This window comes from Scyliorhinus canicula, chromosome 10 (assembly GCF_902713615.1).
Source record: "Scyliorhinus canicula chromosome 10, sScyCan1.1, whole genome shotgun sequence".
Taxonomy (NCBI): domain Eukaryota; kingdom Metazoa; phylum Chordata; class Chondrichthyes; order Carcharhiniformes; family Scyliorhinidae; genus Scyliorhinus; species Scyliorhinus canicula.
The window spans coordinates 20,458,736-20,474,413 of NC_052155.1; the positions used below are offsets into that span (position 1 = coordinate 20,458,736).

Here is a 15,678-nt window from a genome sequence, read left to right on the forward strand (position 1 = left end):
ATCTTCAAATAAGAGTCACAGGTCCGGTTGATTGGAGATGTCCAAAAATACAACTTTATTTGCTTTTCATTCATCTTGATTCTCTTACATAAAAATCAATATCAAAACTGAGATCAAATAATATATGAAAACATAATAAAGAGAGTTAAACAAAACCATAAGAAAATATTTGAAAATCAATAGATGGTTCAGAATTTCTTAAAGCATAGATTCAGAACAAAAACTTTAATCATGAAGCCTTATTCTTAAAGAAATTCTTATCAGTGGTTTAATCCCCCTTTTACTCTCATTGTTTTAGAACATGGAACATAGAACATTACAGTGCAGTACGGGCCCTTCGGCCCTCGATGTTGCGCCGACCTGTGAAACCATCTGAAGCCTATCTGACCTACACTATTCCATTTTCATCCATATGTCTATCCAGTGACCACTTAAATGCCCTTAAAGTTGGCGAGTCTACTACTGTTGCAGGCAGGGCGTTCCACACCCCTTCAACTCTCTGAGTAAAGAAACTGCCTCTGACATCTGTCCTATATCTACCACCCCTCAATTTAAAGGTATGTCCCCTCGTGTTGGTCATCACCATCCGAGCAAAGAGACTCTCACTGTCCACCCTATCTAACCCTCTGACTATCTTATATGTCTCTATTAAGTCACCTCTCAGCCTTCTCCTCTCTAACGAAAACAACCTCAAGTCCCTGAGGCTTTCCTCGTAAGACCTTCCCTCCATGCCAGGCAACATCCTAGTAAATCTCCTCTGAACCCTTTCCAAAGCTTCCACATCCTCCCTATAATGTGGTGACCAGAACTGCACGCAGTACTCCAGGAGCGGCCGCACCAGAGTTATGTACAGCTGCAGCATGACCTTGTGGCTCCGAAACTCAATCCCCCTCCTGATAAAGGCTAGCACACCATATGCCTTCTTAACAGCCCTATTAACCTGGGTGGCAACTTTCAGGGATTTATGTACCTGGATGCCGAGATCTCTCTGTTTATCTACACTACCAAGAATCTTGCCATTAGCCCAGTACTCTGCATTCCTGTTACTCCTTCCAAAGTGAACCACCTCACACTTTTCCGCATTAAACTCTATCTGCCACCTCTCAGCCCAGCTCTGCAGCTTATCTATGTCCCTCTGTATCCTATAACATCCTTCAGCTCTATCCACAACTCCACCGACGTTCGTGTCATCTGCAAATTTACTAACCCATCCTTCTACACCCTCTTCCAGGTCATTTATAAAAATGACAAACAGCAGTGGCCCCAAAACAGATCCTTGCGGTACACCACTAGTAACTGAACTCCAGGATGAACATTTGCCATCAACCACCACCCTCTGTCTTCTTTCAGCTAGCCAATTACTGATCCAAACCGCTAAATCACCTTCAATCCCATACTTCCTTATTTTCTGCACTAGCCTACCGTGGGGAACCTTATCAAACGCCTTACTGAAATCCATATACACCACACCAACCGTTTTACCCTCATCCACCTGTTTGGTCACCTTCTCAAAAAACTCAATAAGGTTTGTGAGGCATGACCTACCCTTCACAAAACCGTGTTGAGTATTGCTAATCAACTTGTTCTTTTCAAGATGATTATGAACCCTATCTCTTATAACCTTTTCCAACATTTTACCCACAACCGAAGTAAGGGCTCAAAGGTCTATAATTACCAGGGTTGTCTCTACTCCCCTTCTTGAACAAGGGGACAACATTTGCTATCCTCCAGTCTTCCGGCACTATTCCTGTCGACAAAGACGACATAAAGATCAAGGACAAAGGCTCTGCAATCTCCTCCCTGGCTTCCCAGACAATCCTAGGGTAAATCCCATCTGGCCCAGGGGACTTATCTATTTTTACACTTTCCAAAATTGCTAACACCTCCTCCTTGTGAACCTCAATTCCATCTAGCCTGTTCAACTGAACCTGAGTATTCTCCTCGACAATATTGTCTTTTTCCAGTGTAAACACTGACGAAAATACCCATTTAACGCTTCCCCTATCTCCTCTGATTCCACACACAACTTTCCACTACTATCCTTGATTGGCCCTAATCTTACTCTAGTCATTCTTTTGTTCCTGATATACCTATAGAAAGCCTTAGGGTTTTCCTTGATCCTATCCACCAATGACTTTTTGTGTCCTCTCTTCGGTCTTCTTAACTCTCCCTTTAGGTCCTTCCTGGCTAACGTGTAACTCTCAAGTGCCCTAACTGAGCCTTCATGTCTCATCCTAACATAAGCCTTCTTCTTCCTCTTGACAAGTGCTTCAACTTCCTTAGTAAATCACGGTTCCCTTGCTCGACAACTTCCTCCCTGCCTGACAGGTACATACTTATCAAGGACACGCAGTAGCTGTTCCTTGAAAAAGCTCCTCATTTCGATTGTACCCATCCCTGCAGTTTCCTTCCCCATCCCATACATCCTAAATCTTGCCAAATAGCATCATAATTGCCTTTCCCCCAGCTATAATTCTTGCCTTGCGGTATATACCTATCCCTGCCCATTGCTAAAGTAAACATAACCGAATTGTGATCACTATCACCAAAGTGCTCACCTACATCTAAATCTTTATTTTTTAAATTTAGATTACCCAATTATTTTTTCCAATTAAGCGGCAATTTAGCGTGGCCAATCCACCTACTCTGCACATTTTTGGGTTGTGGGGCGAAACCCACACAGACACGGGGAGAATGTGCAAACTCCACACGGACAGTGACCTACACCTAAATCTAACACCTGGCCGGGTTCATTACCAAGTACCAAATCCAATGCGGCCTCGCCCCTTGTTGGCCTGTCTACATACTGTGTCAGAAAACCCTCCTGCACACACTGCAAAAAAACTGACCCATCTATAGTACTCGAACTATAGTATTTCCAGTCAATATTTGGAAAGTTAAAGTCCCCCATAACAACTACCCTGTTACTCTCGCTCCTGTCGAGAATCATCTTTGCAATCCTTTCCTCCACATCTCTGGAACTATTCGGAGGTCTATAGACAACACCCAACAGGGTAACCTCTCCTCTCCTGTTCCTAACCTCGGCCCATACTACCTCAGTAGACGAGTCCTCAAACGTCTTTTCTACCGCCGTAATACTTTCCTTGATTAATAATGCCACACACACCACCCCCCCCCCCCCCTCCCCCCCCCCCCCCCCCCCCCCCCCCCCCCCCCCCCCCCCTCTCTTTTACCATCTTCTCTGTTCTTACAGAAACATCTAAATCCTGGAACCTGCAACAACCATTCCTGTCCCTGCTCTACCCATGTCTCCGAAATCGCCACATCATCGAGATCCCAGGTACCAACCCATGGTGCAAGCTCACCCACCTTATTCCGGATGCTCCTGGCGTTGAAGTAGACACACTTCTTGCTTGCCGGTGCCCTCATTAGAACTTTCAACCCTATCCCTGACCTCACTACTCTCAACATCCTGTAAACTGGGACTACAATTTAGGTTCCCATCCCCCTGCTGAATTAGTTTAAACCCCCCCCGAAGAGCACAAGCAAATCTCCCCCCCAGGATATTGGTACCCCTCTGGTTCAGGTGAAGACCATCCTGTTTGTAGAGGTCCCACCTACCCCAGAATGAGCCCCAATTATCCAGGAAACCAAAACCCTCCCTCCAGCACCATCCCTGTAGCCACGTGTTCAACTCCTCTCTCTCCTTATTTCTCACTTCGCTAGCACGTGGCACGGGTAACAACCCAGAGATAACAACTCTGTTTGTTCTAGCTCTCAGCTTCCACCCTAGCTCCATGAATTTCTGTCTCAAATCCCCATCTCTCTTCCTACCTATGTCGTTGGTACCTATGTGGACCACGACTTGGTCTGCTCCCCCTCCCCTTAAGGTCCCAAAAACACGATCAGAGACATCACGAACCCTGGCACCTGGGAGGCAACACACCAACCGTGAGTCTCTTTAGTTCCCACAGAACCTCCTGTCTGTTCCTCTAACTATGGAGTCCCCAATGACAAGTGCTCTGTTCCTCTTCTCCCTTCCCTTCTGAGCAACAGGAACAGACTCTGTGCCAGAGACCTGTGCCCCATTGCTTACCCCTGGTAAGTCGTCCCCCGCAACAGTATCCAAAACGGTATACTTGTTATAGAGGGGAACGACCACAGGGGATCCCTGCATTGCCTGCCGGTTCCCTCTCCCTCCCCTGACGGTAACCCATCTACCTTCTTCTTTTACCTGAGGTGTAACTACCTCCCTATAACTCCTCTCAATAACCCCCTCCACCTCCTGAATGATCCGAAGTTCATCCAGCTCCAGCTCCAGGTCCCTAACGCGGTTCTCGAGGAGCTGGAGTTGGGTGCACTCCCCGCAGATGTAGTCAGCAGGGACACTCGAGGTGACCCTTTCCTCCCACATTCTGCAGGAGGAACATTCAACTGCCCTAGCCTCCATTCCCACTGAACTAACTTCCCAACTACTGAAAACTAAAAAAATAGAAACTTGTTGGTTTTGCAATCCGACGGACAGAACTTTTTTTTTTTGGTTAGAGGAGGAGGATGGGTGGGAGACACTACGTAAGTAGTGTTTCGGGTAAAGCTGTCACTCAAGAACAGCCCCTTCACAAACCACCTTCAACTTACGCTGACCGCACTGCACGTATGCAAATCTCCCCGGGACAGCCAATCAGAAGCTCTGCTCTGCTGGATGCTTGACTTCACTCGAACTCCTCGGGTCACTTGCGCGGGTACACCTTCAACTTACGCTGACCGTACTGCACGTATGCAAATCTCCCCGAAACAGCCAATCAGAAGCTCTGCTCTGCTTCCCTCTGCTGGATGCTTGCCTTCACTCTAACTCCTCGGATCACTTGCGCAGGTACACCTTCAACTTACGCTGACTGCACTTTCTAAGTCTCAGCTGAGGCTTTCTGATTTATTCAAATTATTGTCACTTAGAAGATGATTTGTTATCCAGACATTGGTCATTACTTAAGATTTACAAATGTCCACCAATACTAATTAAATGTCTACATATACCCGCCACATGGGGCGGAGAACCTGTTTTGTCACCGAAATCGGGAGCGGCGCTGGTTTTAAAATTCTCCGCACCGAGTATCCACTGCCTCAGGCCATTGCCTCAGGCCTGCCCCGTGATGCTCCGTTGCCGACCGGACAAATTCCTGACGGCGTGGCTTACGTATGCTCACACCGTCCGGGCTCTTCACGTGGCAGCTGCGGACTCAGTCCGGGGCCGCCATAGTTGGGGGAGGGCCAATCGGTGTGCAGGGAGGGCTTCATTCGAGGTTGGGGGAAATGTGGGCATGCTGTCCGGGGCACTACTTCGGCACTCCAGGTCCGCAGGCTGAGTTTGCCATAGAGCACAGCCCGGCCACAGCAGGCCGCCTCCGTGCGCTTGCGCGGCCTCTGAACTTGGAAGTGCTGGGGGCCGTATCGGCAGCTAGAAGCTCTACGACAGCTTCCTGTTAGCCCCCAACAAAAGGGAGACTCTGTGGCCTTTTGATGCCAGTTTTCCTGGTGTAAAAGACCACGGTTTTCACGACGGTGTCAGCACTTGGTCTCAAAATCAGAGAATCCAGCCCCAGGTGCTTGCGTTAACCTTTGATACATTTTTATTGCTAGATGTATTGAAGAATAATGATTAATTTATTACAGAGGGCTTTTCTGCAACTTTTCATGAAACAATGTTAGATTGCTACATATGTTAAATTCCTTCATAGCAATTCTTACATTTTATCTGAAATAATGATTATCTTTCCGCATTGGCCTTGTGGATATTCCATTTTCTGTCCATGCACTGAATTGATGAATGTACTGCATCAATTCTTAAAGGCACCAAATAAAACAGTGAAGCAATAACTTAGTGAATCAATAAATCTGTAATCTATCATTTGCCTCACCGATATCTTCACAAATATATGCAAATTTCTAAGGATGATACAAGTTACAGAATATATTGTATACTATATTGTTCTCAACAAGTAAAGGTAAAATAAAGTCGCCTTAATCCCAGATGACTATCGGCTGCTTTCCCCTTTGAGGGGGAGAGCTGACTAGTGGTGGTTTAACTGCCCTCTGAAATAGTCTCGCAAGACATTTGGTTCAAGGGCAATTTAGGAATGGACAACAAATGCCGGTGTGCCAACAAATTTGTTGGCAACAAATGCCAAACGTCACTATCGTCCCTGTTTTCGCCACCTCCTCCGCCAACGAGTTCCAGGCACCCACTACGCTCTGTATAAAAAACTTGCCTCGTACATCTCCTCTAAACCTTGCCCCTCGCACCTGAAACCTATGCCCCCTAGTAATTGACCCCGCTACCCTGGGAAATAGTCTCTGACTATCCATTCTGTTTATGCCCCTCATAATTTTGTAGACCTCGATCAGGTCGCCCCTCAACCTCCTTCGTCCAGTGAGAACAAACCAAGTTTATTCAACCTTTCCTCATAGTTCATGCCCTCCATACCAGGCAACATTCTGGTAAATATCTTCTGCACCCTCTCCAGAGCCTCCAAATCCTTCTGGGTAGTGTGGCGACCAGAATTGAACACTATACTCCAAGTGTGGCCGAACTAAGGTTCTATACAGCTGCAACATGACTTGCCAATTTTTATACTCAATGCCTTGACCAATGAAGGCAAACATGCCTTATGCCACCTTGAGTACCTTCTCCACCTGTGTTGTCCCTTTCAGTGACCTGTGGACCTGTACACCAAGATTTCTCTGACTGTCAATACTTTTATGGGTTCTACCATTCACTTTATAATTCCCTACCTATATTAGACCTTTAAAAATGCATTACCTCACTTTTGTCTAAATTAAACTCCATCTGCCATCTCGGCACCCAAGTCTCCAAACAATCTAAATCCTTCTGTATCCTCTGACAGTCCTCATCGCCATCCGCAATTCCACCAACCTTTGTGTCATCTGCAAACTTACTAATCAGACCAGTTACATTTTCCTCCAAATCATTAGTATATACTACGAACAGCAAAGGTCCCAGCACTGATCCCTGCGGAACACAACTAGTCACAGCCCTCCAATCAGAAAATCACCCTTCCATTGCTACTCTCTGCCTTCTATGACCTAGCCAGTTCTGTATCCATCTTGCCAGCTCACCTCTGATCCTGTGTGACTTCACCTTCTGTACCAGTCTGCCATGAGGGACCTTGTCAAAAGCCTTACTAAAGTCCATATGGACAACATCCACTGCCCTACCTGCATCAATCACCTTTGTAACCTCCTCGAAAAACTCTATCAAGTTTGTGAGACATGACCTCCCCCTCACAAAACCGTGCTGCCTCTCGCAAATACGACCCCTTGATTCCAAATGGGAGTAGATCTTGTCTCGAAGAATTCTCTCCAGTAATTTCCCTACCACTGATGTAAGGCTCACCGGCCTGTAGTTCCCTGGATTATCCTTGCTACCCTTCTTAAACAAAGGAACATTGGCTATTCTATAAATAAAGGAACAACATTGGCTATTCTATAATGTGATTATACATGATGTGATTATACAAGGACAACTAGGGATGGGCAGTAAATGCTGATCTTGACAGCCACTTCCTATGAACAAAGATTTTTAAAAGTAAAAAATGATTCTGCTACCTAGAATTTCCAACAGAAAGCTGCAATTGCAATTAGTACGATTCATAGATAGGGGGCTGGATTTTATGACCTCTTTTGTGAAGGCTTCAAAGAGTACAACATGAGTTTGTGAGTCAAATGAAACTTAACTTTATTTACACTAATATTTACACAACATCAGCACTTTGCTACTGGTCTTCTCGCCAGTACCTAACTGGCCGACTCCATGTATACAGCAAAAAAGGTTAACAAATGCCCCACCCCCTTATCGAGGAGGCTCATATCCCCAAGATCCATGGGGTAACCAATTGCCAATACCCAATAGGGCCAGTGCAGGTTACAACAGTCGCCAACACCAAGCATGTTTTCAGTAAGTGTGGCTAGCCCAGCCTTGCTGCCCATTCCCGACCCAGTCCCCATAATACAGGGGTGGGCAATGAATGAAATGAAATGAAAATTGCTTATTGTCACAAGTAGGCTTCAAATTAAGTACTGTGAAAAGTCCCTAGTCGCCACATTCGGCGCCTGTTTGGAGAGGCTGGTACGGGAATTGAGCCCGCGCTGCTGGCCTGCCTTGCTCTGCTTTCAAAGCCAGCGATTTAGCCCTGTGCTGAACCAGCCCCTGACATAGTTTGGCATGGCCCCGACTAGCCTGTTGAGGTCCTTAAGGGGTCAATTATTGCCCATGTAAGGCCCTCAATCTGTCCCCACTGCCATTATACACTAGACAGTATGGGAATGAGAGTGAGAAAGTTGGTGAAAATGTCGGAAGGATGTTGGGGTACATTAATTGGCAGGTGCCCAGTGCATACGAGTGTGGCAACACAAAATTGCAATGTGATTGTACCATCATGCTGTTGAGATTTATTTTTATGGCTGATACATGGGGAATACAAAGATTTTACATGTCATAATTAGCTATGTCATATTTTCCTTGGCTATTTATATTTATGGAGGCATTTTTTTCAGGTGCATTATGACTGGTGGCGGCGGATCCTGAAATATTTTTGGATTATTGTTGTTTCCTATACAATGCTGGTTTTGGTCCTTGTGTACACTTATCAGTTTGAATCATTCCCAAATTTGTGGCGAAACATGACTGGAATGGATATTGAAAAGTGAGTAATCAAAAAATGTAAGAGAAGGTATTTTGCACAACAATCTAAAATAATGTTCTATTTGATCTCAAATGCCTGTTAATTTCAGAAAGACATTATAATGGATACAACTTTATTCAGATAAGTGGAACTGCACATGACATGAGGGATAATATTTAATATGAAAAGAATAAGAAAGGTCACCACGCCTCAGGGAAACTAGGGGTGGGTAATAAATGTTAGCCTTGAAAGTAGAATCCACATCCTGAGACTGAATTTTTTTAAATTATGAACATGTAAAGAACTAATAGTGACTAATCAAAGTGGCAAAATTTAATACACTTTACATACAGTTGATGTTGCTTATATGCATAGGATTATGATTCAGCTGAAACAAGATAAAATAAGTGAAAATTATTACTGTCTACACACAATGATAAATGTTAATTTCCACCTTTTGGTATTCAGCATTGAAAACTAACTTTACATTCTACAATTGTAAATAAAAGCTCAGTTTATTTTGATCAGAATCTGTTATATGTTCCTTTCAAAGCCTTGTGCATTATATTATTTCTTTTCGTTAAAGATTGAAGGACCTTGGATTAGAACAATTCAGTGTCACAGATCTGTTTACCAGTATTTTCATCCCCACATCTTTCTTGCTGGTCTGTGTATTACATCTACATTATTTCCATGATCGATTTCTGGAGCTCACTGATCTAAAAGCTGTTACTAGCAAACAGGAAAGCACTATCTATAGGTAAGAACCAATCCCTATTTTGGCAAAACAATCATTAGGGTTGAATATTTCTTGATTGCTATTCATGACGATCTCAGTTCTGGCTCTGATCTTGATGATCTGTTGCATTAACCAAGCATATGAAATGGATTGGATGTTGTAAATATATGCTACATGTTAATTGTAAAAACTGAAATGTATGCATTTTTTAGTTATCATTGACTACTTAAGATTTGAATATGAACCATTTAGAGCACAGTGAAATATTGCAGCTTCCTAGAAATGTATGTGTCAAAATTATTGAAATATAAAGGTTTGGTGGATAGAGTTGGAGGTGGAGGGGAGTGAAATTAGGGAGCTGCATCAGGACATATTCACACTACCTGGAAGTTTTCCTAATGTGGGCAGTGATACGGCGGTTTCCCCGCGGAGGAGATGGGGGGGGGGGGGGGGGGGGGGGTTATAACCCCCTTGGAGCTCACTGCATCAGGACTATCAGATTCCCCGTGACCTCCTCTGAATACTCCCAGCAATGAGGAGACAGAGATTCCCCTTAACATGGGATTAGATCACGAGAATAAAACCCCCAACCTGGGTGCAGGTCGGGCTAAGCGACCCTCAGGAGAGTGAAGAGCTTGTATATCATAAATAAAACCCAACCTTTCTTTCCTACCTGCTTGGTCAATATGTGCTCCTGGGGGACTGGAAAATTCTGGCTGTGGAATCAGTAGAGTTAGCAGACGACTTACCCAATGTCCATGAGATCACATCACTGTCCAGCAATGGACAAGAGAACCTGTCTATTTCAGTAGGAGCATGGAGGTAATAGTGGTCAACCATTTTGAGGCGCTGTTGTAAATTAAGTCAGATTTTTAAAGTAAATTTTTGTTTTCCTGGCCCTATTTTGCATTGTAAGTGGGTCAGTAAAGTTGCCCTGTAGAATAGAAGAGAAGGTAAATCAATAGTTTACTCATTGGCTTTCATTATTACATACATAACTGTCGTACCAGGTCTTTTTTTCAGTTTCTTGAAGATCGATAATTTCTCACTTTTTTATGTTCACTAATTACAGGTCAGATTTTGTAACAGAATAAATAGATTGGTTTAGGGATCAATCCTTCCTTTCAGTTTCCAAATTACATTTTTGGAAATTTTTATATTTTTAAAAGTCTTGAAACAGGATTGTTCATTTTGCTTATATTTAATAATTTGTGATATTACATTAATACAGACCCAGATTTGGCTGTACAAATGATGCTCACCGCTCTTACTAGCTAAAACTGACATCTGTACAGAAATCTGGGTCGCGATTCTCCAAGCGTCGCGCCGGGCTGGAGAATCACCACAACCACGCCGCCCCGAGGCCGGCATGCGATTCGCCGAGATGCGGAGAATTGGCACCACTTGCGCCGGTGCATTTGGCGTGGCACCGGTCGCGGGGCGCTGTCCGCAGCCGGGTCGCCGATTCTCCGGCCCGCATGGGCCGAGCGGCCATGTGGAAACGGCAGAGTCCCGCGGCGCCGTTTCACCCCTGGTCGCTGCCGGCGGGAACTCTGCATGAAGGGTCGGGGGGTGGCCTGTGGGGGTGGGACTCCGTCCCGGGGTGGGGGGGGGGGATCCGATGGGTCTGGCCCATGATCGGGGCCCACCAATCGGCGGGCCGGCCTCTCCCCCCCCCGGACCTACGTTGTTGCGCAGCCGGCCCTGAACCCCCACGCCATGTTGCGTTGGGGCCAGCGCGCTGAAGAAGTCCCCGTGCATGCGGAGGTTGGCGGGGCCCAACTGCGCATGCGCGGGTGGGCGCGGCGCCCATTTGGCGCTGGAAAGGGTGGCTGGAGCAGCATGAACCGCTCCCACACCGTGCTGGCCCACTGTGGGGGCCAGAATCGGTTGTCCCCGCGCCCATTTCGCGCCGTCGTGAAACGCGATGGCGTTCACAATGGTGCGAACACTTGGTCTCCATTTCAGAGAATCGCGTCCTTAGTCTCCAATCGCGCCCCTGAAGTTGCTGTTGAATCTGATACTTCACAAGCTGCACTGTTACTGTCTTTGCTGATCCATAGAAACTCCAGGATGCTCCTCACCTCCTGAATAACCACACTTGCAGGAAGTGTCATATGCTGCAGCAGCTCGAGCTTCAGGTCTTGAAGCTCGAACAGCAGCTGGCGTCACTGCGGTGTATCTGTGATGTTGAGATGTCGTGGATAGCACCTTTATTGATGTGGTCACCTTGAAGATTAAAGTTTTTGCAGGGAGAGTGGTAATGGTCAGTTGGTCAATAAGGAACAAGTAGATAGTGCAGGAGTCTCCTCACTGTATATAACTTTCCAACCAGTATCTGAATACTGGTGAGATTGGGCCCCTCTGGTGTGCAGTCAGAGCTTAGTCCACGGATCCACAACTGGCTTAACTGTACAGTGGGTCAGAGAGAAAACTGGAAAATCAATAGTGATAGGATATTTGATAGATGAAGAAACAGACAGATTTTTCTGCACCCATGGAAGTGAGTCCAGGACGGTATGTTGCCTTCCTGATGCCAAGTTGAAGGAAGTCATTGAGCAGTTTCAGAAACTCTGAGCAGGGGTGAGCAGGTAGCAGTCATGGTCCATATTGGCATCAATGACACAGGAAAAAAGAGGGAAGAAAGATTACAGGCAAATTTAGGGAGCTGGAAAGAGAAAATGCTGTAATCTCCAGATTACTCACAGCACCATGTGCAAGTAAGCATAGAAATAAGATCATAGATCATAGAATTTACAGTGCAGAACGAGGCCATTCGGCCCATCGAGTCTGCACCAGCTCCTGGAAAGAGCACCCTACCCAAGGTTAACACCTCCACCCTATCCCCATAACCCAGTAACCCCACCCAACACTAAGGGCAATTTTGGACACTAAGGGCAATTTATCATGTCCAATCTACCTAACTTGCACATCTTTGGACTGTGGGAGGAAACGGGAGCACCCGGAGGAAACCCACGCACACACGGGGAGGATGTGCAGACACCGCACAGACAGTGAACCAAGCCCGAATCGAACCTGGGACCCTGGAGCTGTGAAGCGATTGTGCTATCCACAATGCTACCGTGCTGCCCGCTTCATAAAGAAGATGAATGAATGTCTCATTGAAGAGATGGTGCAGATAGGAGGGCTTTAGATTCCTGGGATATTGGAACTCATTCTAGGGGAGATGCAGGGGGAAAAAAATTGCATTTGTACAGATCTGAGACCATTGTCCGTGTGAGGCATATTGCTTGAGCGTTTGGGGAGAGTTTAATCGAACTTGCCAGTAAGAACATAAGAACTAGGAGCAGGAGTAGGCCATCTGGCCCCTCGAGCCTGCTCCGCCATTCAATGAGATCATGGCTAATCTTTTGTGGACTCAGCTCCACTTTCCGGCCCGAACACCAAAACCCTTAATCCCTTTATTCTTCAAAAAACTATCTATCTTTACTTTAAAAACATTTAATGAAGGGACCTCAACTGCTTCACTGGGCAAGGAATTCCATAGATTCACAACCCTTTGGGTGAAAAGGTTCCTCCTAAACTCAGTCCATAATCTACTTCCCCTTATTTTGAGGCTATGCCCCCTAGTTCTGCTTTCACCCGCCAGTGGAAACAACCTCCCCGCATCTATCCTATCTATTCCCTTCATAATTTTATATGTTTCTATAAGATCCCCCCGCATCCTTCTAACTTCTAACGAGTACAGTCCAGTCTACTCAACCCTCTCCCGTAATCCAACCCCGTCAGCTCTGGGTTAACCTAGTGAATCTCCTCTGCACACCTCCAGTGGCAGTATGTCCTTTCTCAAGTAAGGAGACCAAAACTGAACACAATACTCCAGTATGGCCTCAGTAAACACCTTATATATTGCAAGCATAACCTCCCTAGTCTTAAACTCCATCCCTCTAGCAATGAAGGACAAATCCATTCCTTCTTAATCACCTGTTGCAGCTATTAAACCAACTTTCTGTGACTCTACACTAGCCACCCAGGTCTCTCTACACAGTAGCTTGCTTAATATTTTATCATTAACTAATAATCCCGTTTGCTGTTATTCCTACCAAATGGATAACCTCACATTGGTCAACATGTATTTCATCTGCCTATTCACTAACCTATCCAAATCCCTCTGCAGACTTCCAGTATCGTCTGCACTTTTCACTTTTAGTTTGAACTAATTTGGCAGAAAGTAATATTAAAGAGGAAAATCAAGATACAAAGGCCTTGGGAGAGACAAATAGACCTCAAGTAGGAAATAAAAAGGTGTAGAAAGTCAGGGGCAGAGCATGTAACAGTTTATTTAGATTTCTGTTCTTGTATGTAAATACATGGAATATGGTAAATAAGGTTGCTGAGCTGTCGGTGCGAACATCTAGAGAGTCAGAGAACTAAGTGCTGACGATGGGACCGAATTGCGATTCCAATGCAAAACAGTGTACAGTTTGCTGGAATCAGGATTGGCACTTGAGAGGCTGACAAGTTGCAGCCGCATATAAGCACTCACTCACCACCCACACTCACCAACAAGAAGATGGCACCCTGAGAACGGCACCCTGTTTCGCAGATGCAGAGCTGGAGACCTTGCTGGATGCCTTGGAGGAGAGGCAAGGTGGGAAAGAGTCTGCCACCCACCACCATACACTAGGTCTGGGCGCAATGGGCAGAGGCCGTTAGTGCAGTGGACCCCACCACCAGGACCCGACCAGCAGTGCCATAAAAAGCGCATGACGTCCTCAGGGTGGCCAGGGTGAGTAACCAGCATTGTGCTTCTGGCGCCAACCCCTGTCCCACACACCTGTACACCCGTAAACTACAGGGTGACCGAAACGCACCTGCCAGCAGTCTGTTCTTACCCCATCCTGCACCACATGCCGACACCAATTACCACCCGCCATGGCCGGTGTGTCCTGCACACACAGGCCACTTTTTGTACACTCCCTGAGCTACCCGCGTCCAACTGCCTCACGCTGTGCACTTCTGTGTGTGTGCTCCCCCTCACACTGTGCACGTCTGCCTCCCCCCCCGCCAAGGAGAAATTGTGTGCGCAACCGCAGAAGGAGATCAAACTGGAGTGGCAGCCGGACCTGTAGCCCCTATCTGCTGCAGAGTGGCGGACGGGCCTGGGGACCAGGCAATTGCCAAGGAAGAGGCCAGTATCAGGGAACCAAGTGAGCCCCCACTGAATTGCAGTGCCCATGGCACCACCCTTCACAGCACCACAACACCTCCACATCACCCCTCCCCTACCCCAGAACCCCACCACCTCCACACCACCCCTCCACCTCTACACCACCCCTCCACACCACACCACCACCTCCACATCAGCTCCACATCACCCCTCCCCTACACCATCACTCCACCACCTCCACACCACCCCTCCACCTCCACATGATCCCTCCACCTCCACACCACCCCTCCACCTCCACACCACCCCTCCACCTCTCCACACTACCCCTCCACCTCCACACCCACCCTCCATCTCTCCACACCACCCCTCCACCTTCACACCAACCCTTCACTCCACCCCTCCACCTCTACACCAATCCTCCATCTCCACACCACCCCTCCACCTCCATACCACCTCTACACCACCCCTCCACACCACACCACCACCTCCACACCAGCTCCACACCACCCCTCCACCTCCACACCACCCCTCCACCTCTACACCACCCTTCCACCTGCATACCACCCCTCCACCTCTACACCACCCCTCCACCTGCATACCATCCCGCCACCTCCACACCCCACATCCAGACCACCTCACATCATCCCAACTTTACACCACCCCTCCACCTTCACACCAACCCTTTTCCACTCCACCCTCCACCTCTACCACCAATCCTCCATCTCCACACCACCCCCTCCACCTCCATACCACCTCTACACCCCCTCCACAACCACACCACCCACCCTCCACACCCACCCCCTCCACTCCACCACCACCCCTCCACCTCCACACACCCCTCCACCTCTACACCACCCCCTCCACCTGCATACACCCCTCCACCTCTACACCACCCCTCCACCTGCATACCATCCCGCCACCTCCACACCACCACCTCCAGACCACCTCCACATCATCCCAACTTTACACCACCCCTCCACCTTCACACCACCCCTCCACCTCTCCAACTCCACCCTATCCATACCACCTCTCTATGGCTCACACACCACCCCCCTCCACACCAACCCTTCCACATTACCCCTCCATCTCCACACCAACCCTTCCACACCACCACCTCATTGCCACAGCACCTCCACACCACCCCTCCA

The 15,678-nt window shown here is 47.2% G+C and overlaps 1 protein-coding gene across 1 annotated transcript in view; it reads left to right on the forward strand.

The window, feature by feature from the left end:
- LOC119972907 (piezo-type mechanosensitive ion channel component 2-like) overlaps positions 1-15,678 on the forward strand; it is a 1,374,210-nt gene that overhangs the window by 928,416 nt on the left and 430,116 nt on the right. Inside the window, 2 exon segments of the mRNA XM_038810453.1 lie at positions 8,533-8,681; positions 9,247-9,420. Of these exon segments, the coding sequence (XP_038666381.1) occupies positions 8,533-8,681; positions 9,247-9,420 (323 nt within the window).